At 41.0% G+C, this 27,859-nt stretch overlaps 1 protein-coding gene and 1 long non-coding RNA gene across 2 annotated transcripts in view; one reads left to right on the top strand and one right to left on the bottom strand.

The window, feature by feature from the left end:
* The window catches only part of LOC112255151 (zinc finger protein 664-like), a 38,603-nt gene extending 19,590 nt beyond the window's left edge, over positions 1-19,013 (top strand). Inside the window, exon 2 of the mRNA XM_042325006.1 lies at positions 17,000-19,013. Within this exon, the coding sequence (XP_042180940.1) occupies positions 17,000-17,853 (854 nt within the window). The 3' untranslated portion in view covers positions 17,854-19,013. The remainder of the gene's footprint in view (positions 1-16,999) is intronic.
* A 958-nt stretch (positions 19,014-19,971) lies between these two features.
* Positions 19,972-25,710, bottom strand: LOC112253759. Its single transcript, XR_006083704.1, has 3 exons — positions 25,580-25,710; positions 23,013-23,072; positions 19,972-20,017 (listed from the first exon to the last, which is right to left on the bottom strand). It is a non-coding gene; the product is annotated as an uncharacterized LOC112253759 (long non-coding RNA).
* Between the last annotated feature and the right edge of the window lie 2,149 nt (positions 25,711-27,859).

Raw genomic sequence — 27,859 nt, 5'->3', positions numbered from 1 at the left:
CACTGGCAGGGTCTGAATCAAACCCAATGTCCACCTACCAGTGTCTGCAATGTATACCTGGCACACTGACAGGATCTGAATCAATCCCAGCAGTATAGACCTAGTCTGTTCATTATCTACATCTACATGAAGTATTGTTACACCACATAGGAGCAGTATAGACCTAGTCTGTTCGTTACATACATCTACATGATGGTTTGTTACACCAACAAATAAAGGGAAAGTATATTATTTTATACTAATACAATTGCTCAGAGAAAGAGATGTAGTTTAACATGTAATTCTCAAAGGCAGGGGTCTGAATTATTGCTACCCTTGTTTTCAATACTCTGGCACCCTCCCCTTGGGAGGATAATGACACTGAAATATTTTATGAGATTAGAGAACACATTGGGTGGGATCTTAGACCGTTCCTCCATACAGAATATCTCCAGGTCCTTGATTTATTTTGTCTGCGCTTATGGACTGCCCTGTTCAATTCAAACCACAGGATTTCAATGGATTTTGTGCCCAATTAACCATTTCTTCGTGGATGCTGATGAGTCTTGCTAGAAGATCCACTTATGGCCCAGTGTCAGCCTCCTAGCAGAGAGGTAACCAGATTTTGGGCTAAAATATCCTGGTCGTGGGTAAAGTTTATTTATTTATTTTATACAGACACTTTTGCTAATCTTTATCAAGGCTATCAATAAATAGGTGCTTATTTTGATATCTAGTTATTTGACTGAATCAGAAGACAACGAAGTCGGAACTTTCAAGTTCTTTAGACAATTTTATGGTTTATTTGCCACTATGATTTAAACATACTTATGTGTAAACAACTAGCTACCCCATTTAATTTAATATTTACGTTGTAAGTCAGTTAGCTGGCTGGATAAGTTAGAATTAGTCTAGTCGCTAATGCTAACTAGCTATTATCCCCGACCATGAGTTCACTAAGCTACTCTCGTCCTGCTAAAGAAGAGGCGGTCTTGTTAAAGAGGAGGAGGAAGAGGAGTCAATTACAATACAAAAACAAGTAGAGGGTGAGGCTGTTACAGTGAAAGAAGAAGAGAAAGACATTTCAGTGAAAGAAGAGGAAGACGCGTTCAGAGTGAAAGAGGAGGAGGATGTTACAGTAAAAGTAGAGGAGGAAGATAAAGAGGAGATGCAGTTTTTGGAGAGAAGGAGGTTACTGTGGCAGTCAAAGAAGATGAAGATGTTTTTGGAATGAAGGATGAAGAGGGGGAGATTACTGTCACATTAGAGGAGGACGAAGAAGAGAAAACTGGATATCTGATTAATACCAGTAAATACAGTGAGTACTATCTTATAAAACAGGGACATTGATCTGATTAACACCAGTAAATACAGTGAGTACGATCTAATAAAACAGGGACATTGATCTGATTATCACCAGTAAATACAGTGAGTACTATCTTATAAAACAGGGACATTGTTCTGATTAACACCAGTAAATACAATGAGTACTATCTTATAAAACAGGGACATTGATCTGATTAACACCAGTAAATACAGTGAGTACTGTCTTATATAACAGGGACATTGACCTGATTAACACCAGTATATACATTGAGTAATATCTTAAGAAATAGGGGCACAAACTGCAGTTGTTGAACTAATGTGTCATTTTTAAAAGGGCGTTCTATACTTTAATATGTTTTTGTACTGTATGAATTGTTCATGACGTCCTCCAGTGATTTAAAAAAAAACTTTTCCTGTTGAAAAGTGATATATAAATACAGTAAAGCATAAACACACTAAAGGGAAACAAATAAATGTTTTGAGCAAAATAGTGTTTTTTTAGACAACTGAAAACATCAAGTCGTAGAGCATTCAAGGTGTTGGTTTGATAGGAAGTGGTGATGTCATGGACACTTCAAGTAGTTGGTTTGGTAGGAAGTGGCGATGTCATGGACACTTCAAGTAGTTGGATTGATAGGAAGTGGTGATGTCATGGACAGGAGGTGAAAGGAGACTGGAGTGACAGTTTAAAGCTACAACAAGGAAGCATTGACAGATTCCAATAGATATTGATGTTCAAATGCTACAGCAATTATGAAGGTGAAAAGCTTGAAGTCAAAAGGTCAATCCAGAGGTATAATCCACAATAAAACTATATAAAACAATGATATTAAATGGTTGAAAACTGTATCTTAAAACGGCATCTTCTATACAGGCACCCATCATCTGTTCCATGTAGACTTCAACTCACCCCGTCCTTCCCATTATCCAACTAATGAAACGCACCTACAATTGGCCACGAGGGGTCATGACAAATAGAGGGATATTCTGTATACAAGTAAACAACTTCCATACAATGCTGTACACAGGCAGCATTTCTATACTAATTCTATATACTATAAATAATTCTATAAAACATTCTATTCAATATCAAAATATCTACAAATACTTTTTCTTTCTGATACCAAAATGAGACAGTCATTAGTTTTATTTCTAAATGTCTCTAACAGATTTAGTCTGGACATGAGACAATCATTAGTTATATTTCTGAGGTTGAGAGACAAAATCACTGGTTGTTCATTCTATAGTTTCTAGCCAATCACACTGGTTGTTCATTCTATAGTTTCTAGCCAATCACACTGGTTGTTCATTCTATAGTTTCCAGCCAATCACACTGGTTGTTCATTCTATAGTTTCTAGCCAATCACACTGGTTGTTCATTCTATAGTTTCTAGCCAGTCACACTGGTTGTTCATTCTATAGTTTCTAGTCAATTGAACTGGTTGTTCATTCTATAGTTTCTAGCCAATCACACTGGTTGTTCATTCTGTAGTTTCTAGCCAATTGCACTTGGTTGTCAATCCTATAGTTTCTAGCCAATCAGAAAATGCTGCTGTCTCATCCGTACCCTACGGCAGGTCAGAGGTCGCATTTCAGAATGTCAACATTGTTGCTGTAATGGCTTCAAACAATGTCCTAATATTCTAATTAGCCACTTGGATATGTTCTGTAGGAATTGATGAAGCTACAAAGAGGGGGGTCCACCAACAAAACGTTAAAGATATTGGGAAGCCTTTAATCCATTTTTACAACATTTCTAAGGGTGATTTTGCGTAAAAGTGAAGCTGAACCACAGTGATAATTATCCTTAAAGGTTCAATATGCAGAAATCTCTCCACCATTTGACAAAATTGTGATATTTCGCCTGATTTCAGTATGTCTACACTCCGAGCTTGTTTTGTCACAATCATTGTACACTGCTCAAAAAATAAAGGGAACACTTAAACAACACAATGTAACTCCAAGTCAATCACACTTCTGTGAAATCAAACTGTCCACTTAGGAAGCAACACAGATTGACAATACATTTCACATGCTGTTGTGCAAATGGAATAGACAACAGGTGGAAATTATAGGCAATTAGCAAGACTCCCCCAATAAAGGAGTGGTTCTGCAGGTGGTAACCACAGACCACTTCTCAGTTCCTATGCTTCCTGGCTGATGTTTTGGTCACTTTTGCATGCTGGCAGTGCTTTCACTCTAGTTGTAGCATGAGACGGAGTCTACAACCCACACAAGTGGCTCAGGTAGTGCAGCTCATCCAGGATGGCACATCAATGCGAGCTGTGGCAAGAAGGTTTGCTGTGTCTGTCAGCGTAGTGTCCAGAGCATGGAGGCGCTACCAGGAGACAGGCCAGTACATCAGGAGACGTGGAGGAGACCGTAGGAGGGCAACAAACCCAGCAGCAGGACCGCTACCTCCGCATTTGTGCAAGGAGCAGGAGGAGCACTGCCAGAGCCCTGCCACAGCCCTGCAAAATGACCTCCAGCAGGCCACAAATGTGCATGTGTCTGCTCAAACGGTCAGAAACAGACTCCATGAGGGTGGTATGAGGGCCCAACGTCCACAGGTGGGGGTTGTGCTTACAGCCCAACACCGTGCAGGACGTTTGGCATTTGCCAGAGAACACCAAGATTGGCAAATTCGCCACTGGCGCCCTGTGCTCTTCACAGATGAAAGCAGGTTCACACTGAGCACATGTGACAGATGTGACAGTCTGGAGATGCCGTGGAGAACGTTCTGCTGCCTGCAACATCCTCCAGCATGACCGGTTTGTCGGTGGGTCAGTCATGGTGTGGGGTGGCATTTCTTTGGGGGGCCGCACAGCCCTCCATGTGCTTGCCAGAGGTAGCCTGACTGCCATTAGGTACCGAGATGAGATCCTCAGACCCTTTGTGAGACCATATGCTGGTGCGGTTGGCCCTGGGTTCCTCCTAATGCATGACAATGCTAGACCTCATGTGGCTGGAGTGTGTCAGCAGTTCCTGCAAGAGGAAGGCATTGATGCTATGGACTGGCACGCCCGTTCCCCAGACCTGAATCCAATTGAGCACATCTGGGACATCATGTCTCGCTCGATCCACCAACACCACGTTGCACCATAGACTGTCCAGGAGTTGGCAGATGCTTTAGTCCAGATCTGGGAGGAGATCCCTCAGTTGACCATCCACCACCTCATCAGGAGCATGCCCAGGCGTTGTTGGGAGGTCATACAGGCACGTGGAGGCCACACACACTACTGAGCCTCATTTTGACTTGTTTTAAGGACATTACATTACAGTTGGATCAGCCTGTAATGTGGTTTTCCACTTGAATTTTGAGTGTCACTCCAAATCCAGACCTCCATGGGTTGATAAATTTGATTTCCATTGATAATTTTTGTGTGATTTTGTTGTCAGCACATTCAACTATGTAAAGAAAAAGTATTTAGTAAGAATATTTCATTAATTCAAATCTAGGATGTGTTATTTTAGTGTTCCCTTTATTTTTTGAGCAGTGTATTATCTAAACCGCTGTGAAATATATTTTCCTAAACCTCAAATATTGCATTTCCTGCAGTTTGAAGCTGGTGTACAAAATCCTAAGGTAAAAGACTCAAAAACAACACTTAAGAATGGGAAGCATAGACATAGCGCACATAGATCAGATCTGTGACTTCTTCGACTTGCTTTCAATGAGAATGACAAATCTGTAACATACATTTCTATGTGACGTTGGTCAGGTCACCCAAAAAGTGACATGTTGCAGCTTTAAGGCCTATAAACAGGTCATTGCTTGAATTCTGATCATTACAGAGCATGTGGCCAAGTCTCCAAAAGGCTTTTCAGCCAATCATATTTAATGTCTTTTAGAATGGGCTTCCAGGATCTTGTTTTCCACTCATAGCTGGTTATGTCATCGACATAGCTGTCCCCCAGTATAAGTTATGGACATGTTAATGAGGCAGTACAGACTCATTGTGAGTCCTGAGTATTGTTTTAAAGTATTATCAAGATTGGTGGGGAACAGGCAATGTAATATCCATAAAGGTTTTAGGAAATGTAAAACCTGGAGCTGACATCAGATCATCTTGAAACTTTCTCTGGAAAGTGAACTTTCATCAAGGTTTTATATGGTTTATAATTAGTTCCTGCTTTTCATTGTCAGTATGTTTTAAATGGTCTATAATTAGTTCCTGCTTTTCATTGTCAGTAGGTTTTATTTGGTTTGTAATTAGTTCCTGCTTTACATTGTCAGTATGTTTTATATGGTCTATAATTAGTTCCTGCTTTTCTTTGTCAGTAGGTTTTATATGGTTTATAATTAGTTCCTGCTTTTCATTGTCAGTATGTTTTATATGGTTTATAATTAGTTCCTGCTTTTCATTGTCAGTATGTTTTTTCAGCTTTATGATGTCAGTAACATACATAACGGTTGTGGATGTGATGGATCGTATCTTCTCTTCAGAAGCTGTTCCATTCACCACATTCTGTGTGCTTGTTCTGAGATATTTTCTTCAGACGTCTAAATCAAATCAAATTTCAAATTTTATTTGTCACATACACATGGTTAGCAGATGTTAATGTGAGTGTAGCGAAATGCTTGTGCTTCTAGTTCCGACAATGCAGTAATAACCAACAAGTAATCTAGCTAACAATTCCAAAACTACTACCTTATAGACACAAGTGTAAGGGGATAAAGAATATGTACATAAAGATATATGAGTGAGTGATGGTACAGAGTGGCATAGGCAAGATACAGTAGATGGTATTGAGTGCAGTATATACATATGAGATGAGTATGTAAACAAAGTGGCATAGTTAAAGTGGCTAGTGATACATGTATTACATAAAGATGCAGTAGATGATATAGAGTACAGTATATACATATGAGATGAATAATGTAGGGTATGTAAACATTATATTAGGTAGCATTGTTTAAAGGGGCTAGTGATATATTTTACATCATTTCCCATCAATTCCCATTATTAAAGTGGCTGGAGTTGAGTCAGTGTGTTGGCAGCAGCCACTAAATGTTAGTGGTGGCTGTTTAACAGTCTGATGGCCTTGAGATAGAAGCTGTTTTTCAGTCTCTCGGTCCCAGCTTTGATGCACCTGTCCTGACCTCGCCTTCTGGATGATAGCGGGGTGAACAGGCAGTGGCTCGGGTGGTTGTTGTCCTTGATAATCTTTATGGCCTTCCTGTGACATCGGGTGGTGTAGGTGTCCTGGAGGGCAGGTAGTTTGCCCCCGGTGATGCATTGTGCAGACCTCACTACCCTCTGGAGAGCCTTACGGTTGTGGGCGGAGCAGTTACCGTACCAGGCGGTGATACAGCCCGACAGGATGCTCTCGATTGTGCATCTGTAGAAGTTTGTGAGTGCTTTTGGTGACAAGCCGAATTTCTTCAGCCTCCTGAGGTTGAAGAGGCGCTGCTGCGCCTTCTTCACGATGCTGTCTGTGTGGGTGGACCAATTCAGTTTGTCTGTGTTGTGTACGCCGAGGAACTTAAAACTTACTACCCTCTCCACTACTGTTCCATCAATGTGGATAGGGGGGTGTTCCCTCTGCTGTTTCCTGAAGTCCACAATCATCTCCTTAGTTTTGTTGATGTTGAGTTCCTGACACCACACTCCGAGGGCCCTCACCTCCTCCCTGTAGTCCGTCTCGTCGTTGTTGGTAATCAAGCCTACCACTGTTGTGTCGTCCGCAAACTTGATGATTGAGTTGGAGGCGTGCGTGGCCACGCAGTCGTGGGTGAACAGGGAGTACAGGAGAGGGCTCAGAACGCACCCTTGTGGGGCCCCAGTGTTGAGGATCAGCGGGGTGGAAATGTTGTTGCCTACCCTCACCACCTGGGGGCGGCCCGTCAGGAAGTCCAGTACCCAGTTGCACAGGGCGGGGTCGAGACCCAGGGTCTCGAGCTTGATGACGAGCTTGGAGGGCACTATGGTGTTAAATGCCGAGCTGTAGTCGATGAACAGCATTCTCACATAGGTATTCCTCTTGTCCAGATGGGTTAGGGCAGTGTGCAGTGTGGTTGAGATTGCATCGTCTGTGGACCTATTTGGGCGGTAAGCAAATTGGAGTGGGTCTAGGGTGTCAGGTAGGGTGGAGGTGATATGGTCCTTGACTAGTCTCTCAAAGCACTTCATGATGATGGAAGTGAGTGCTACGGGCGGTAGTCGTTTAGCTCAGTTACCTTAGCTTTCTTGGGAACAGGAACAATGGTGGCCCTCTTGAAGCATGTGGGAACAACAGACTGGGATAGGGATTGATTGAATATGTCCGTAAACACACCAGCCAGCTGGTTTGCGCATGCTCTGAGGGGGCGGCTGGGGATGCCGTCTGGGCCTGCAGCCTTGCGAGGGTTGACACGTTTAAATGTTTTCCTCACGTCAGCTGCAGTGAAGGAGAGTCTGCATGTTTTAGTTGCGGGCCGTGTCAGTGGCACTGTATTGTCCTCAAAGCGGGCAAAAAAGTTATTTAGTCTGCCTGGGAGCAAGACATCCTGGTCCGTGACTGGGCTGGTTTTCTTTTTGTAATCCGTGATTGACTGTAGACCCTGCCACATACCTCTTGTGTCTGAGCCATTAAATTGAGATTCTACTTTGTCTCTATACTGACGCTTAGCTTGTTTGATTGCCTTGCGGAGGGAATAGTTACACTGTCATGTTTCCGGTCACCTTGCCCTGATTAAAAGCAGTGGTTCGGGCTTTCAGTTTCACGCGAATGCTGCCATCAATCCACGGTTTCTGGTTTGGGAATGTTTTAATCGTTGCTATGGGAACGACATCTTCAACGCACGTTCTAATGAACTCGCTCACCGAATCAGCGTATTCGTCAATGTTGTTGTCTGACGCAATACGAAACATATCCCAGTCCACGTGATGGAAGCAGTCTTGGAGTGTGGAATCAGATTGGTTGGACCAGCGTTGAACATACCGCTTCTTGTTTTAGTTTCTGTCTGTAGGCAGGGATCAACAAAATGGAGTCGTGGTCAGCTTTTCCGAAAGGAGGGTGGGGCAGGGCCTTATATGCGTCGCGGAAGTTAGAATAGCAGTGATCCAAGGTTTTTCCACCCCTGATTGCGCAATCGATATCCTGATAAAATTTAGGGAGTCTTGTTTTCAGATTAGCCTTGTTAAAATCCCCAGCTACAATGAATGTAGCCTCCGGATAAATGGATTCCAGTTTGCAAAGCGTCAAATAAAGTTTGTTCAGAGCCATCGATGTGTCTGCTTGGGGGGGAATATATACGGCTGTCATTATAATCGAAGAGAATTCCCTTGGTAGATAGTGCGGTCGACATTTGATTGTGAGGAATTCTAAATCAGGTGAACAGAAGGACTTGAGTACCTGTATGTTGTTTTGATCACACCACGTCACGTTAACCGTGAAGCATACGCCCCCGCCCCTCTTCTTACCAGAAAGATGTTTGTTTCTGTCTGCGCGATGCGTGGAGAAACCAGCTGGCTGCACCGATTCCGATAGCGTCTCTCCAGTGAGCCATGTTTCCGTGAAGCAAAGACCGTTACAGTCTCTGATGTCCCTCTGGAATGCTACCCTTGCTCGGATTTCATCAACCTTGTTGTCAAGAGACTGGACATTGGCGAGAAGAATGCTAGGGAGTGGTGCACGATGTGCCCGTCTCCGGAGTCTGACCAGAAGACCGCTCTGTTTCCCCCTTTTACGAAGTCGTTTTTTTGGGTCGCCGGCTGGGATCCATTCCGTTGTCCTGGGTGAAAGGCAGAACACAGGATCCGCTTCGCGAAAGTCATATTCTTGGTCGTACTGATGGTGAGTTGACGCTGCTCTTATGTTCAGTAGTTCTTCTCGACTGTATGTAATGAAACCTAAGATGACCTGGGTTACTAATGTAAGAAATAACACGTAAAAAAAAAAAGGAGTGGAAGGAGTTTTACCAAGTTAGGGAACCTAAAAGAGCATAATAGAAAACACACAAGAGAAAAGCCTTTCCAATGCTCCCAGTTTGGAAAGAGATTTTCATGAACTCATGAACTAATATTACATGAAAGGACACACACAGGGGAAAAATCACACAATTGCTCCCAGTGTGGAAAGGGGTCTTACGCAGTTAGGGAACCTAAAACAACATAAGAGAATACACACTGGAGAAAACCTTACCTGTGGAAAGAATTTTAGGTTATTACAAATTTTAAAATCACATGCGAGAACACACACAGGGAAAACCAGACAATTGCATCCAATGTGGAAAGAGTTTTCCCATTTAGGGAACCTGAACAAACATTAAAAATACACTCTGGAGAGAAGCCTGTTCTCATTGTGGAAAGAATTTTACTTTGTCAGAAAGCTTAAAATTACATGAGAGGACACACACAGAAAAAAACACACAATTGCTCCCAGTGTGGAAAAGGTTTTTCCCATTCAGCGACCCAAAATCAGCATAAGAGAATACATTCTCGAGAGAAGCCCTACCGCTGTTCCCAATGTGGAAAGAATTTTGCACTGTCAGATAACCTGAAAGAGCATGAGAGGACAAACATAGGAGAAAAGCCTTCCCAATGCTCCCAGTGTGGAAAGAGATTTTCACGATCACAGGACCTTAAGAAGCATGAATTGACACACACAGGAGAAAAGTCTTACCACTGCTCCCAGTGTGGAGAGTGTTTTACTGACTTAGATAGCCTGAACATACATAAGATAATACACTCTAAAGAGAAACCTTACCATTGTTCCCAGTGTGGAAAGAGTTTTACTTAGCTTGGTAACCTGAAAAGGCATGTGGACATACACACGCAGGGAAGGATAAGCTCACAGTTTGGAAAGAGTTTTAGTTAGGGAACCCAATTGTGGAAAGACATTTTCCCGGACAGAGGACCTGAAATCACATGGCGGAATAGACAAGCTGTGTCCTGATGAGTCACTGTGTTCTGATGAGTCACTGTGTTCTGACTGATGTTTGACTGTTGTTTTATGTCACATTAAATCATATTGTTTATATGAAATTTAACTCAAAAATAGCCCTCTACTTTTGTTTTAGTTTTTCCTCTGGAGACATGATCATGTCTAAAATCAGATTCACATTTTAAAATGTGTTTAATTGAATACAAGTATGAACCCTTATTATTCCACAATGTGCTGATTGTAAAAACGATTTGATTTGAATAAACTGTATAGAACGATGTTAGTCACTAGTGGACATTCATTATCTACATCTACATCTATGTACTTACAGAAATGGGTTATTCTGAATGGAGTGCTGGAAGGAAGATCACACAACGTATCAGGACAGGTCTTCTGATTGGGTGAATGGATGTCAGGAGAGGTCTTCTGAGTGGGTGAACAGATGTCAGGAGGGGTCTTCTGTTTGGATGAATGGATATCAGGACAGGTCTTCTGAATGGGTGAATGGATGTCAGGACAGGTCTTCTGATTGGATGAATGGGTGGCTGGAGGGGTCTTCTGATTGGGTGACAGTTTGAGGTTGTGGACAGGTGTCTTTATACGTATAACAAGTTCAAACAGGTGCCATTAATACAGGTAATGAGTGGAGGACAGAGGAGCCTCTTAAAGAAGAATTTATAGGTCTGTGAGAGACAGAAATCTTGCTTGTTTGTAGGTGACCAAATACTTATTTTCCACCATACTTGCAAATAAATTAATAAAAATCCTAAAATGTGATTTAAAAAAAAAATCTCATTTTGTCTGTCATAGTTGAAGTGTACCTATGATGAAAATTACAGGTTTCTCTCATCTTTTTAAGTGGGAGAACTTGCACAATTGGTGGCTGACTAAATACTTTTTTGCCCCACTGTATCTGGTAAAGAGGAGGTTACCATCTCTGATCCACCTCAGTAGTCCTGTCGTGTCCACCTATCTGGTAAAGAGGAGGTTACCATCTCTGATCCACCTTAGTAGTCCTGTCGTGTCCACCTATCTGGTAAAGAGGTTACCATCTCTGGTCCATCTCAGTAGTACTGTAGTGTCCACCTACCTGGTAAAGAGGAGGTTACCATCTCTGATCCACCTCAGTAGTCCTGTCGTCCACCTATCTGGTAACTCCATCTAGTCACAACCGAGAATCATGAATTGACTTCCTGAAACAAATACCAAAAGATAATTTTGGGGTGGAATTTTCCTTTAACTATTCAACCACTATGGTTCATCTGTGAGCTAGCTACTCAACCAATAGTTTGAGCTGTCGTCTTGTCGTGTCGTGTCCACCTATCTGGTAAAGAGGTTACCATCTCTGGTCCATCTCAGTAGTACTGTAGTGTCCACCTACCTGGTAAAGAGGAGGTTACCATCTCTGATCCACCTCAGTAGTACTGTAGTGTCCACCTACCTGGCAAAGAGGAGGTTACCATCTCTGATCCACCTCAGTAGTCCTGTCGTGTCCACCTATCTGGTAACTCCATCTAGTCACAACCGAGAATCATGAATTGACTTCCTGAAACAAATACCAAAAGATAATTTTGGGGTGGAATTTTCCTTTAACTATTCAACCACTATGGTTCATCTGTGAGCTAGCTACTCAACCAATAGTTTGAGCTGCCTGATCCTGTGATATTCTGTTCACTAGAGAGTCCGTATGTATATAGCCTACTGCTGCTATGACCCAGTTTATCCCTCCCTCCTCTCCATCAGGCCCGGCTTTTGTTTTGTTTCCGGAGTCCGGAGACTCTGCTAAGCATTTTGGAGATGATTTACTTTTTGTCTTACAAGGGGTACCCCACAACCCCGTGAAACCCCTTAATTCAAGGATGTAGAACTTGTGGTCAGTGCCTCTTTGTATGCAGTCTGGTGATATACCAGGGCCTGGGGATGCAGTTAGGTTTGTATGCAGTCTGGTGATATCTAGTGGACGGGGTTTTTCAGAAACAGCTTGTCAACCACCTCGGTAGCTTGCTAGCCAACATAGCCGAAAGATTCAAGCTATTTAGACGCTTTACGTATAAAACAGAACAACAACAACGAGTCAGCCACCTTGGCAGCCAATAGCCGAAATATTTAGACTGTTTCTGTTCATATTTGGCTCTGTGGCATGCGAGACTACACACAGGAGAAAAAGCCTTACCAATGCTCCCACTGTGGAAAGAGTTTTGCCGTGTTAGCTGGATTCCGTCTGCCCACTCTTCAGTTTTCAATGAGGAGACTCTCAGTTAGATAGCAAATGTTCAGTTTTTCCAAAAAGATTATTTGTAGGAGAAATCGCTCCGTTTTGTTCATCACGTTTGGCTGAGAAAAAAAACAAACAAATTCAGTCATTACAACGTGAACTTTTTTCCAAATTAACTCCATAATATCGACAGAAACATGGCAAACATTGTTTAGAATCAATCCTCAAGGTGTTTTTCACATATCTATTCGATGATAAGTCACTCATGGCAGTTTGGTTTCTCCTCTGTTCAAAATGGAAAAATGAATGCACCTGGAGATTACGCAATAGTTTCGACGGAGGACACCGAGCGGACACCTGGTAAATGTAGTCTCTTATGGTCAATTTTCCAATGATATGCCTACAAATACGTCACAATGCTGCAACACCTTGGGGAAACGACAGAAAGTGTAGGCTCTCTCCTTGCACATTCACAGCCATATAAGGAGACATTGGAACACAGCGCCTCAGAAATCTGGCTCACTTCCTGTATGAAATTTCTGAGTGTTTTCTTTCCAAAGCTGTCAATTATATGCATAGTCGAGCATCTTTTCGTGACAAAATATCTTGTTTAAAATGGGAACGTTTTTCATTCAAAATGAAATACTGCCCCAGAGGTTCAAGAGGTTAATGCCTATTAAGAGTATCTTATCAACTTTATTTCACTTGGAGATGTTTCATTATAAAGAACATAACATGACAATACAAGACATCTAAGTAGCTGAATATGATTATGGACTAACAGTCTAAAGGACACAACTCATGTTATTCTGGTTAAACAGTGGGAAACTAGTTGATTAAGGAGTGGGGAGTTTTTTACAGTTAGGAAATAATATGTCATGTTTTACTCGTACCTCAGCCAGCATTGTGAGTAGTTAGGAAAAATATGTCATGTTTTACTCGTACCTCAGCCAGCATTGTGAATGGTTAGGAAATAATATGTCATGTTTTACTCGTACCTCAGCCAGCATGAATGAATTTATTTGCAAATTATGGTGGAAAATAAGTATTTGGTCTACAAATTACAGGCCTCTCTCATCTTTTTTAAGTGGGAGAACTTGCACAATTGGTGGCTGACTAAATACTTTTTGCCCCACTGTATTTAAAAAAATGTTTTCCTTTATTTAACTAGGCAAGTCAGTTAAGAACAAATTCTTATTTTCAATGACAGCCTAGGAACAGTGGGTTAACTGCCTATTCAGGGGCAGAACGACAGATTTGTATCTTGTCAGCTCAGGGATTTGAACTTGCAACCTTCCAGTTAATAGTCCAACGCTCTAACCACTAGGCTACCCTGCCGTATAATGACGTATTGTTACACCATGTAGGAGGAGCAGTATAGATTTTGTCTGTTCATTATATACATCTACATGATGTATTGTTACACCATGTAGGAGCAGTATAGACCTAGTCTGTTCATTATATACATCAACATGATGTATTGTTACACCATGTAAGAGCAGTATAGACCTACAGTAGCTAGCTACTTATTTAGATTTAGCATGACTTAAATGAATCTGCCTTAAATGTGCTGTAGTGAACATTTTTTATTCACACTAACCAATCAACACATTCCTGTATTTGTATGTCTCAATATAATAGTATTATTTAATTAAATCCATTTAAAATAATCTTTGTCTGAAAATAAAATATGATCCTCAACTGCGTTTACCCTCCAGTCAGCAGACGGCGATGTGCGTCTTTCAGGCGACGCTGCCAGCATGACGTATAATCTAGTGGACGGTTCTTCAGAAACAGCTCGTCAACCACCTCTGTAGCTTGCTAGCCAACAAAGCCGAAAGATTCAAGCTATTTATATGCTTTCGGTGGATATTAGCTACTGTGTTTTAGACACACTTCTGTTGTATCTACTTGTTAACCTATTTAATGTAATATTACGTTATTTTGTATTAGTCAGCTATAGCAGCTGGTTGGTTAAGTTAGCACTAGCCTTAGTCGCTAATGATAAACATCACCGACCATGAGCTCCCTAAACTACTCCTGTCCTGTTAAAGTAGAGGAGGTCTGCTGGACGGAGAAAGAAGCTCTGGGGCTGAACATTGTTGTGAAAGAGGAGAAGGAAGAAGAGGATGTTACAGTAAAACAAGAAGAGAAAGACGTTTATGGAATGAAGGATGAAGAGGGGAGATTACTGTCACATTAGAGGAGGACGAAGAAGAGAAGACTGGAGAACTGATTAACACCAGTAAATACAGTGAGTACTATCTTATAAAACAGGGAAGTTGATCTGATTAACACCAGTAAATACAGTGAGTACTATCTTATAAAACAGGGGCACAAATTATGCAGTTGTTGAACTAATGTGTGATTTTTAAAAGGGCGTTCTACACTTGAATATATTTTTGTACTGTATGAATTGGTCATGATGTCCTCCAGTGATTTTTCACATTTTCCTGTTGAAAAGTGACATATAAATACAGTAAAGTATAAACACACTAAAGGGAAACAAATAAATGTTTTGAGCAAAATAGTGTTTTTTTAAACAACTGGAAACAAGAAGGTGTGAGTGATGTCATAGTAAGGTATTCAAGGAGTTGGCGTGATGGGAAGTCGTGATGTCATCCAATAGGCGACTGATTTTCATGTGAATATTCATTATTCTTTTTAAAATCGTTCCTGTTCGGTCAAGTTGGTTGTTGATCATTACTAGAAAGCCATTTTCAAGTCTTACCATAGACTTTCAATACGATTTAAGTCCAAACTGTAACTAGGCCACCCAGGAACATTCAATGTCATCTTGGTAAGCTCCTCCAGTGTAGATTTGGCCTTGTGGTTTCGGTTATTTTCCTGTTAGTACAGTTTTTTTGTATTCAGATCTCTGAAATGCACTCTACCTACATAACATTTAGTGTTCGCCTTATATTATGCTGGGGAAACAGTTTTCATGGACACAGAAATCCTAAATCATTTCAGAGTTTGCAAAATCCAGTGGTTCTAACCGAGAGTCACCTTAACTTTATTGACAACACCCAAATGGATACTGTCATTAATGCGGTTCTTCAATAATTACACATAATATTTAATTCTGTAGCTATTTAGTTACAGTCACATGTTCAACTATCATCAGCTGATCCAGGAAATAATTTTCTGAATGACAGTCACATGACAAACATCACGACATGCAACAACAACCAAAGTGCTTCTTCATTCATTACTCTGGTAAAGACAGTTATGCCGTGCTCCACGTTGGACCAAACATCCTTAACAAATTGATGTTTATAATGTGTTATTGTCTGCTTGATTTACAGTAGCGTCTCGTTAGTCTGTTTGCGCACAGAGATACTTAGCTCATAATGTGTAGAGAATGGTTCCTTGATGAATAGGCTATTGAACAACACACAGCTATTTTCCTTTTATTCAGGACATTTAGAATGACAACACATTAAAGAGTAGTCTAGTGGGATTATTCACAAAATTATTTGGTGATCAGGTTATAAAATGTTGTGACAAAGACATTTTAGATTCCATGTTTCACCTGAAATATTAAATGATTTATAGTCCTTGGTCTATGGTGTTAGGTGAAGTTATGGGTCCTACAGTAGGTCCATGTTATTGCTAGGTGAAGTTATGGGCCAATTTGGCAAACACTTAGTTTACAAACCCTCCTTGTCAGGCTGATGGAAAAGCTAGCCAATGACCATTTTACTGGTTGAAGTGTTTTTTTAAAGTATGAAGCAGTTGATTTGAGACAAACACAAACATTACACAAAGCAGGAGATTCAAGCGAGCCTGGCAATTAGAATCCGAAAGTAGCGTGAAATGCACTCATATTCAACCTGTAAATGGAGGCTATTTTTGCAGTCAGCCTATGAGACCTCCCCTGAGTTTTCCCCCACGGTGGTGAATTAGTAAATCTTCGCTCACCATTTTTGCTCCAATCATATATACTACATCCATAACTAGTGGTTTCTTCATTACCAGATATACTACATCCATAACTAGTGGTTTCCTCATTACCGGATATACAACATCCATAACTAGTGGTTTCCTCATTACCAGATATACTACATTCATAACTAGTGGTTTCCTCATTACCAGATATACAACATCCATAACTAGTGGTTTCCTCATTATCAGATATACTACATCCAAAACTAGTGGTTTCCTCATTACCATATACACTACATTCATAATTAGTGGTTTCCTCATTACCAGATATACTACATCCCTAACTAGTGGTTTCCTCATTACCAGATAAACTACATCCATAACTTGCAGTTTCCTCACTAGCAGGGAGGAGTTTCTGCAACCAAATTGAGTGTGCTCCGCCCTCGTGCGGCCATTTTTAGCAAACACAGAAAGGGGCCAAAATTGGAGCCAAAAGTCATCTGGCATATTGCTTAGAGTTTCAGCAACTTTAATAACTTGTTTCTAGCCTCCAATCATCGAATTTACTACCAATGTGAAAACAATACAAAATTGTTGCTCACTTGACTGTTTTAAGACATTTGTCAAATAATTTAACAGACGGCAATTGTTGAACAACTTCATGGGTACGCTCTGGGCATCACCTTTTAACTCAAATAAACAGTGGATTTCTGCTGTTTTGAGCCTTTAACCATCTGTCTAAATTTGTTGTTCACACAGGAGAGAGACAGGACTATCGTGGATCCTCTGGGGATCCTCAACAACATCATGATGCTGACGAGGCAGAGAAGAGTCTCTCCAGATCAGAACACCTCAAGAAACACCTGCAGAGACCCACAGGGAAGAAATCTCACCACTGCTCTGACTGTGGGAAGAGTTATTCAAGATCAGATTCACTTAAACTACATAAGAGAATACACCAGCGAGTACACACAGGAGAGAAACCTCACCACTGTTTTGACTGTGGGAAGAGTTACTTAAAATCAGATTCACTTAAACTACACCTGAGAATACACACTGGAGAGAATCTTCACTGCTGCTCAGACTGTGGGAAGAGATTCACCTCTTCAGTAGACCTTAAAATACATCAGAGAATTCACACTGGAGAGAAACCTTTTGGCTGTGATCAATGTGGGAAGAGTTTTACTAAGCCAAGCAACTTGAAATCACACCAGCGAATACACACTGGAGAGAAACCTTATGGCTGTGATCAATGTGGGAAGAATTTTACTCAGTCAAGCGGCCTGATATCACACCAGATAACACACACAGGAGAGAAACCATACAGCTGTACTCAATGTGGGAAGAGTTTTGCTACATCTGGCTATCTGAAGATACACCAGAGAATACACACAGGAGATAAACCTTTTAGTTGTGATCAATGTGGGAAGAGTTTTGCTACATCTGTCTATCTGAAAATACACCAGAGAATACATACTGGAGAGAAACCTTATAGCTGTAATCAATGTGGGAAGAGTTTTACTCAGTCAAGCAGCCTGAAATCACACCAAAGAATACACAGGAGAGAAATTCCATAGCTGTAATCAATGTGGGAAGAGTTTTACTCAGTCAAACAGCCTGATATCACACCAGCGGACACACACGAGAGAAACCTTATGGCTATGATCAATGTGACAAGAGATACTCTGATAAAATATATCTAATCAAACATCAGAAAATACATACATGAAGGAGTTGTTTCACGATATCAATGAAATATTGTCACAATGTAGAATGTTTTAACATTGTAGTCTGAGTATTTTAATGAATTTCACAATGTAGCACCCTAAATGTTTGCCCCCTGTTCATTTGATTTTAGCATGATATGGATTTTAGCCTCAGGGGAAAAATCCAGGCTCTGAATTGAAAGAGTATTATTTATGTGATTTAACAAAAATGTGCTAACAAAAAAGAGTTGCGTTACACTTACCACGTTGGTGACCCTCTTGAATCAAAATGCAACACTTCAAAATGTAGCCATCTGTTTACATCTATTACTATTTATGTAAATTAACAAAAAGTGACTAACAAAAAAAGAGCAGGTGTGATGTTGTTTGTATGATGTTGTCGTGTTTTGTTTATAAAATAAAATACAAATATTTTCAGGTCTTTTTTCAATGACTTGATAAATTAGTTTCAACGTACTTGTCGCCGATTCACATAGATGCAGTATAATACATTTTATCAACATTCCTACATCACGCCAGTATTTCTTTACAACATTCAAATGCTAATTGTCTTTATTCCACGACTGAAGAAGTATGAATCAAATCCTCATATTTCAAACATTCCGCCTGACAAAGATACATGTTTTATTATTCCATGCCTCACCATTCATTAAGTTAATTATTGCCAATACATATTAACAAAGGGGTGTATATTTGATTTTGATATTTCCTATTTACAATTCATGTAATGTTTAATTTGACTTTAGTTTTTTGGGTTTCTTCATGGAGAACGTTAGAACAAATATTGGAGTTAAAACAAGCTTATATTTTGTGTTGGATGTTGCATCCAATTGTTCATATTTTAATCAATGACATTTCCTTAAAATGCTCAGTCTTTCAGTTAAGTTTCTGTTTGTTGTGTACTAAATATTTCAGTTTGTTTTTATTTGTTTTTTTCCTGTGAAGCCATTGTCTTGAATCCATGTCTGAAATGTACTATATAAATAAAGCTTGATTTGATCATATTGCAAAACAAATGAACCAATCAACAGACTCTTGCTAAACCAATGAACAAATATGTGCAAAGGCATATCTTGGTCCATCTCAGACTGAATTTATACTGTTTTTCATGCTATCTTCTACCTTGTCAATATAGTGCATGGTCCATCTTAGTATGAAAAACAGTATCAATTTAGTATATCTTCCACTATGTCAATATAGTGCATGGTATGTAAGTTTAGTATCACTTTTCAACCAACCCAATGCATTTGTTGAAAATGAAAAATGTTGAAATGAACAATACATCACAGGATTCAACTACTGAAAACTGAAACAAACAAATGGATCAAACAGATCAATTCCACTTTTCAAGCCTGCTGAAGGCGTGGTGGAGTGGTAAAACACCACCCCGGCTCAACCAGGGGCTTGAGGTGGTCTCCCACACCTCTGCTTATGTCATGTTCTGTGGCCTTGCTGTTCCATTTCTTGACTGCCCCTGCAACACAGAAAGAAACACGTTCAGTCATTAAATAAAACACTCAAAATAAACAATATGGAGCATCTGTGGCCTCAGTTACACCTGGTACCTAAATGTGACTTCTGTCATCCGATCACTCCAAACTGCATTAGGTTCAGATCTACCAGGTTGGGCCTTTGACATAGTCTGGATGCAGTCAGGCCACTCAACATAAAGAGGTGGGGTGAATGAGTGGGGAAAAGTACATTTGACACAAATTACCTTCATAATATCAAAGAACAAATGTGTGTCTGAGGGGAAATTATCTTTCATACAGCCAAAAGGGGTGAGAAATTACACCTATATCAGTGGATAAATTGCACTAATGTAAATAAACATAGATGATGGAACATATTCCCTTTTGTTGACATGATGAACGCTAAGGGGAGATAAATATTTACCATCCAAACCATGTGTGACCTCTCACCTCTCTGGCTGTAGAAGTGTTCTTCCTAACCAGTCCCTCAACAGCTCTCTGACTGAGCTCCACCCTCACTGGGTCCTCAGAGGAGAGGAAGGCTAAGGAGGGATGGAAGGATGAATGGATAAGTCAGTCAATAAAGTGTAGAGCTGCTGTCTGACAAAATCACTATTTTAGTAGTTCATTGAAGTAAATTAGGCTTTATGACTGCTGAATACCAACTATCAATCACTTAGATCATATATTTTTAGGTAGAGATACATCCTTGGGACGTCCCTAGCCCATTGAAGTTGACATTTCAAATGGTTAAGTTAGGGGTTAAGGTTAGGGTTTAGGGTAGCGATGTCCCAAGGATCCCAGATATCATTGACCATCATGCATTCTTCTGTTTCTTTTACATAGCAGGTGTAAAATAAACAGTGGTGTAAAAAGTACCCAATTGTCATACTTGAGTAAAGAAAACATTTAAAATGCGCAATGGATTATGGTCATTGCAGTTTAAAAAATAGCATCTAATTAGGCCAATCTGTATGTGGGGTTGTTTGAGAAGAACATAATTGTCAACACTAACAATCCATTCTAGCACCTCATCAGGCTCTGTAAATGGCTTCCTTTCCTTCTATTCCAGAGGACAGCAGAGGAACTTCATCGATTCTACTTCTTCATCAATACAAGCAGTGAACATCTGAAATTCACCCTCACCTTTGATGCCCATGAAACAAGTTACCCGATGGTTGGACGATACTTTTCTCGTCAATCATCTTAAATACTTAAACTGGAAATCAACCAATCCTCCATTGTTAACGCAGTGGAAAGGTCAAATGCTTTATTATCTAAACATGTAAAGTGAGTGGGCTACGGGGATAAATAAAATGGTTAAGTTTAAAAGAGCAAATAAAATATATAAATGTTTTAAGTCCCATTGCAAAGTTACACCTCACAGTTCTATTTTTGGAGTTGTTACATAAAACCAATCAGAATTCAGAAGAATGATAAAATCAGGTGTGAAGTAATATGGAGGACCAGCCTATTCCCTGTGATGTAAACTACAACATAAATAACTTAAAATGTAGAACTTCATACTAAACCAATCATTTGCGCTCATGACTTGAGTGATTAAAGTAAACCAACGTTTTGGAAATACATAACACCATCTAACCAAAAATCAAAGAATGTTAGCTATATGCAGTTATCTTAGCCAGCCAGCTAACATCAGCTATTTAGCCAACTAGCTATTAGCCTAACCAGTGTAGCCAACCAGCACGGTTAAGGTCAACGAGACCAACTACCGGAGACCAGTTAGAACCCAACTAACAGTAAACCAAGGTGGAAAAAGTTACAAAACTCCTGTAGTCTAATTCACAGAAAACATGCTGAAAAGTAGTGATGGGGAAACAAAGCTTCCTGAAGCATTGGCTCTTTCCAGCCAATTGTGTCAAAAAAAGGTTAATTACTCAAGGCTTTGAGCGACACAGAATTTCGAACAGCCACATTGTTATAGATGACATCCCCCACACGTAGCAGCGAAGCCATTATGTCATATATTAAACCACTGGCCGTGTTCGAGAGCATAAAATCCATGCTGCTGTAACGGATGTGAAACGGCTAGCTTAGTTAGCGTTTCAATCGGTGACGTCACTTGCTCTGAGACCTTGAAGTAGTAGTTCCCCTTGCTCTGCAGGGGCCGTGGCTTTTGTGGAGCGATGGGTAACGACGCTTCGTGGGTGACTGTTGTTGATGTGTGCAGAGGGTCCCTGGTTCGCGCCCGTGTATGGGCGAGGGGACGGCCTAAAGTTAAAATGTTACACTGCGTTGTGGATAAACGGTGACTGGCTGACTGATTTATAAATAATAATAAGTAGTTATTGATGATGCAAGGTGATTTGTAAATTAGTCAGTCAGCAGCCACCTGCAATGTCGAACGAGCCCAATTTCAAACCAATCAGGTGTTCGATGAAATGATTCTTCAGACGTCATTGATCACATGCTGCTGATAAAGTTACACTGCTTTGAATTATACCGCTTAGCAACTTCAGTAAATGCCTCATAGCTCCAGTCTCAAACTTAACCCCATTCCTTCTGAAGAAGAGGAGGGCTGCTGGATGGAGAAAGAAGCTCTCGTGAAAGAGGAGGAGGAAGAGGAGGCTGTTACAATACAAAAACAAGTAGAGGTTGAGGCTGTTACCGTGAAAGAAGAAGAGAAAGACGTCTCCGTTAAATAAGAGGAAGACTCGTTCAGAGTTAAAGAGGACGACGACGTTTCAGTGAAAGAAGAGGAGGGGGAGGTGACTGTCACATCGAACAATGAAGAAGAGGAGGAAACTGGATATCTGGGCCCGGTTTCCCAAACGCATCTTAACACCCTGGCCGTCCTATAATCCAAGCTGAAATCCCTCAATCTCACACAAATTATCAAGGAACCCACCAGGTACAACCCTAGATCCGTAAACATGGGCACCTTCATAGATATTATCCTGACCAACTTGCCCTCCAAATATACCTCTTCTGTTTTCAATCAGGATCTCAGCGGTCACTGCCACATTGCCTGCATCCGTTATGGGTCCGCGGTCAAACAACCACCCCTCATCACTGTCAAACACTTCTGCGAGCAGGCCTTTCTAATCGACCTGGCCCGGGTATCCTGGAAGGATATTGACCTCATCCCATCAGTAGAGGATGCCTGGTTGTTCTTTAAAAGTAATTTCCTCACCATCTTAATCAGCTAAGACAACAACAAGTAAAATGGTGATGAATGGGCAGAGAGGGTCAGTTAACTACACACAGGGCCTGAGTTCGAGGCTGGGGCCGACAGATGAACAAAATAGAGTATCGTGATTAATGAACAGTCCAACAGGCATTGTGGGTGAAATTATATACATGATCTTGGTAACACGAGAGAAAGATACAATTATGGGTTCATTTTCTGTTCTGGTAAAATACATTGTCTATTGTATAGGACAGGAAGCCAGAGTGGGGCCATGGGAGAGGGCAACACATAGACACCTAGGGCAGCTGGACATACAAAGGTCAGAGGGATATACAAAGGAGGGGGTCAGCCAAATGACCAACTGATGGATTATAGACATGACTCACATATCCTTAGGACATGAAGACGCTGAAGGAATGACAGGGGAGACCCACAGTCTGCTGACCCTAGATAACACACAAACAGGAGAACGCATTAAGCTGAGTGAAGGGTCAATGCAAGGGTCTTGTCACCATTAGGATTTAATGGAAAGCAGATGGGGGCGTTATTGGGCTGAACAAGCAGGAAGCACGGATTGGGATGTAACTTAATTTGCATATGGGAGGGACTTATATGGTAGGTGTATAACTCAGAGCGAGGGCTCTGAAAAAGTGTGTGTGTTCCGCGGACCGCTCCGGCTTATGATACTGTTGTATTAAAAGTCTATATTGATTTTCACAAAGTTCTTGGTTGTGTCATATTTGAACCGATTTGACACCACAGCATCAGCTACAGTGGGGAGAACAAGTATTTGATACACTGCCGATTTTGCAGGTTTCCCTACTTACAAAGCATGTAGAGGTCTGAAATTTTTACCAGCGACAGCCCCAAAACCTGAAGGATCTGGAGAAGGTCTGTATGGAGGAGTGGGCCAAAATCCCTGCTGCATTGTGTGCAAACCTGGTCAAGAACTACAGGAAACGTATGATCTCTGTAATTGCAAACAAAGGTTTCTGTACCAAATATTAAGTTCCGCTTTTCTGATGTATCAAATACTTACGTCATGCAATAAAATGCAAATGAATTACTTAAAAATCATACAGTGTGATTTTCTGGAATTTTGTTTTAAATTCCGTCTCTCACAGTTGAAGTGTACCTATGATAAAAATTACAGACCTCTACATGCTTTGTAAGTAGGAAAACCTGCAAAATCGGCAGTGTATCAAATACTTGTTCTCCCCACTGTATATAGTCTTATAAGATAAACCATTTTTTTTACAAATCCGTCAAGACACCAACTTAGACTTTACCGTGAAATGCTTTACTTACAAGCCCTTAACCAACAGAGCAGTTCAAGAAGAAGAAAATATTTACCAAGTAGACTAAAATAAAAAGTAATAATAAAAAGTAACACAATGAGAATAACGAGGCTATATACAGGGGGCACCGGTACCAAATCAGTGTGGAGGCTATATAAAAGGGGCACCGGAACCAAGTCAGTGTGCGGGGGTACAGGCTAGTTGAGGTAATCTGTACATGAATGTGGGGGTGTAGTGACTATGCATAGGTAACAAACAACCAGCGAGTAGCAGCAGTGCACAAAAGGGAGGGGGTGGGGGTGGGGGTCAATGTAAATTGTCTAGTGGCGATTTTATGAATTGTTCAGCAGTTGTATGGCTTGGGGGTAGAAGCTGTTGAGGAGGCTTTTGGTCCTAGACTTGGTGCTCCGGCACCGCTTGCCGTGTGGTAGCAGAGAAAACCGTTTAAAACGTGGGTGACTGGAGTCTCTGACAATTTTGTGGGCTTTCCTCAGATGGCAGGAAGCTTAGCCACAGTGATGTACTGGGCTGTTCGCACTACCCTCTGTAGTGCCTTAAGGTCAGATGCCGAGCAGTTGCCATACCAGGTGGAGATCAGTGGTGCAGCTGCATTACCTTTTGAGGATCTGGGGACCCATGCCAAATCTTTTCAGTCTCCTGAGGGGGAAAATATTTTGTTGTGCCCTCTTCATGACTGTCTTGGTATATACCCACGTGGGTGATTGAAAGATCAACTGAGGTCCACACTGCAGTCCAATTGATGGTGGTAATGCACCTTAAAGTTGGTTGCCCACCGCCATATAAAGTCCAAAGAAGAAAAAGAAGCCTGAAGAAAGGAGAAATGATGAGAAACTAATTTGGTTTACCTTTTGTGGCATCGTGACTGGTTACCTGTATTGATGTGATATGAAAGTGTTGTGTGAAATTATTTTGATGTGATATGACAGTATTGTGTGAAATTATGTTGATGTGATATGAAAGTACAGCGATTTATGTTTCTAGAAATGTATCGCAATTAAGAAACGATTCACATTTAGGTGGATTATTGGACTAACATAGCTGCCAGAGCCAGTCTACCTCTGAAAATAACATACAGTCCTTGGACCTTGAGGAGTAATGGGGGCAGCAATCAGCAGTAGAAACAATAACAAAGCGTACTCCCTGCCCGTTTCGGTAAAAAGCTGAGGGATGGGGCTGGAAAAATGCAACCCTCCATGATATCAACATTCTAGTTTTAACCATGTTTTGAGGATATACAGTGTTTGTTTATATTTAATGACAAACATTTTTTTTTAAAAGCTTATATTCTGGGTTCTGGTGGGGTACGACAGTGGATCTAAGCTCCTGAGGCATTTATAAGTGAACTCTTCAAGAAACAGATGGGTACATATCATTAAGCTGCCAAATGGATGTAACAACTGCTGATTGCCACTCTAAGAGTACATCTTGGGCTAATCTAATATGAGATATTGAGGACTACAGTATTTCAGGCATTGTCATTAGATGCATTTGATCAATTGTTAACATTTTGTTGATGGTCCACTCTTGATGTTCTACACGTTACAGTGTAGCTTCAGCCATTCCTACAGAACAACATTAAAGTGTAGAACCCCTTTACAGCATATTGGTTCAACGACTGCAGAGACGGTACTTACTGGTGTTAAACAGATCTCCAACCTCCTCTTCTTCTTTCAATGTGACAGTCATCTCCCCCCTCCTCTTTCACTCCCAAAACTGCATCTTCCTCTTTCTCTTCCTCCTCTTCTTTTAATGTAACATCCTCCTCCTCTTTCACTCTGAACGCGTCTTCCTCGTCATTCACTGAAACGTCTTTCTCTTCTTCTTTCACGGTAAAAGCCTCACCTTCTACTTGTTTTTGTATTGTAACAGCCTCCTCTTCCTCCTCCTCTTTGACCAGAGCTTATTTCTCCGTCCAGCAGACCTCCTCTTCTTTATCAGGAGGAGAGTAGCTTAGTGACCTCATGGTCGGGGCTAGCGACTAGCCTAGTTCTAAGCTAACCTAGCAAACCAGCTAGCTGACAAACACCGTAAATATATAATTAAATGGGCCAACAAGTACATACGACAGAAGTGTGTTTAATTCACAGCGACTAAAATACACCAAAAACAGTGTAAAGAGCGTGAATGTTGTAGCTATGCTAGAAAGCTACCGAGGTGTCTGACTAGCTGTTGTTGTTGAAGGAGCGTCCCGTCCACTAGATTATACGTCACACTGGCAGCGTCGCCTGAACCTAAAAGACGCACATCACCATTTGCTGACTGTTGTGGGCAACGCAGTTGAGGAACCAAAAGTACATTTTTCATTTTTGAGTTAAAAAATTAAAGTAAAAAAAAATTACGTTTATTAAGTCGTTCAAAGAGAAGCAGGTGTTGATTGATACGTGTTTAATGATTGAGAATTTAAAACAAACTTTACACCCACTACATATTTGTATTGAACCATACTTCTAACATGGATCATTTTGACACCAGAGACATATATTTTATCATAGCCATAATGTGGTTTATTCAATTATTCAATTTTTTAATGATCCATCCCACCAGAGGGTGGAGGGGCAACTGTATCACTGGTTTTGACCAGACAGACACCTGCAGACACACAGTATTGTGCCCCCCATGTACCCTCCTAAGATTGGACTTTTCTATACCAAGTATCACATGACTGTGTACAAAACTGCCAGGGGTAGAAAACTTTGACAAAACTCTGCCAGCGGTAGAAAACTGCCAACACTCTGCCAGCGGTATACAGTGCATTTGTAATGTATTCAGACCCCTTCACTTTTCCCGCATTTTATTTTAACGTTACAGCCTTATTCTAAACTTGAAGATTTTTTCCCCACATCAAATCTACACACAATACCCCATAATGACATCACAATACCCCATAATGACATCACAATACCCCATAATGACAAACCAAAAATAAGTTTTTAGACATTTTTGCACATTTATTAACATAAGTATTCAGACCCTTTACTATGAGACTCGAAATGGAGCTCAGATGCATCCTGATTCCATTGATCATCCTTGAGATGTTTCTTCAACTTGTTTGGAGTCCACCTGTGGTAAATTCAATTGATTGGACATGATTTGGAAAGACACACACCTGTCTATATAAGCTCCTACAGGTAACAGTGGATGTCAGAGCAAAACCAAGCCATGAGGTCAAATAAATTATCCGTTGAGCTATGAGACAGGATTGCGTCAAGGCACAGATCTGGGGAAGGGTACCAAAACATTTCTGCAGCATTGAAGGTCCCCAAGAACACAGTGGCCTCCATAATTCTTAATTGGAGGAAGTTTGGAACCACCAAGACTCTTCCAAGAGCTGGCCACCCAGCCAAACTAAGAAATCGGGGGAGAAAGGCCTTCATCAGGGAAGGGAACAAGAACCCGATGGTCACCCTGACAGAGCTACAGATTTCCTCTGTGGAGATGGGAGAACCTTCCGGAAGGACAACAATCTCAGCAGCACTCCACCGATCAGGACTTTATGGAAAAGTGGGCAGACGGAATCCACTCCACAGTAAAAGGCACATGACTGCCAGCTTGGAGGTTGCCGAAAGGCATTCAGGCCAAAGAGTTCAATCTTGGTTTCATCAGACTAGAGAATCTTGTTTCTCATGGTCTGAGAGTCTTTAGGTGCCTTTTGGCAAACTCTAAGCGGGCTGTAATGTGCCTTTTACACAAAGGCCTGATTGGTGGAGTGCTGCAGAGATGGTTGTCCTTCTGGAAGGTTCTCCCATCCCTACAGAGTAACTCTAGAGCTGTCAGAGTGACCATCGGGTTCTTGGTCACCTCCTGACAAAGGCCCTTCTCCCCCGTTTGCGCAGTCTGGCAGGGTGGCCAGTTCTAGGAAGAGTCTTCCAAACGTCTTCCATTAAAAAATGATGGTGGCCACTGTGTTTTTGGGG

Source organism: Oncorhynchus tshawytscha, linkage group LG07 (genome assembly GCF_018296145.1).
Source record: "Oncorhynchus tshawytscha isolate Ot180627B linkage group LG07, Otsh_v2.0, whole genome shotgun sequence".
Classification (NCBI taxonomy): domain Eukaryota; kingdom Metazoa; phylum Chordata; class Actinopteri; order Salmoniformes; family Salmonidae; genus Oncorhynchus; species Oncorhynchus tshawytscha.
This window is presented reverse-complemented; position numbering and strand designations above follow the sequence as displayed.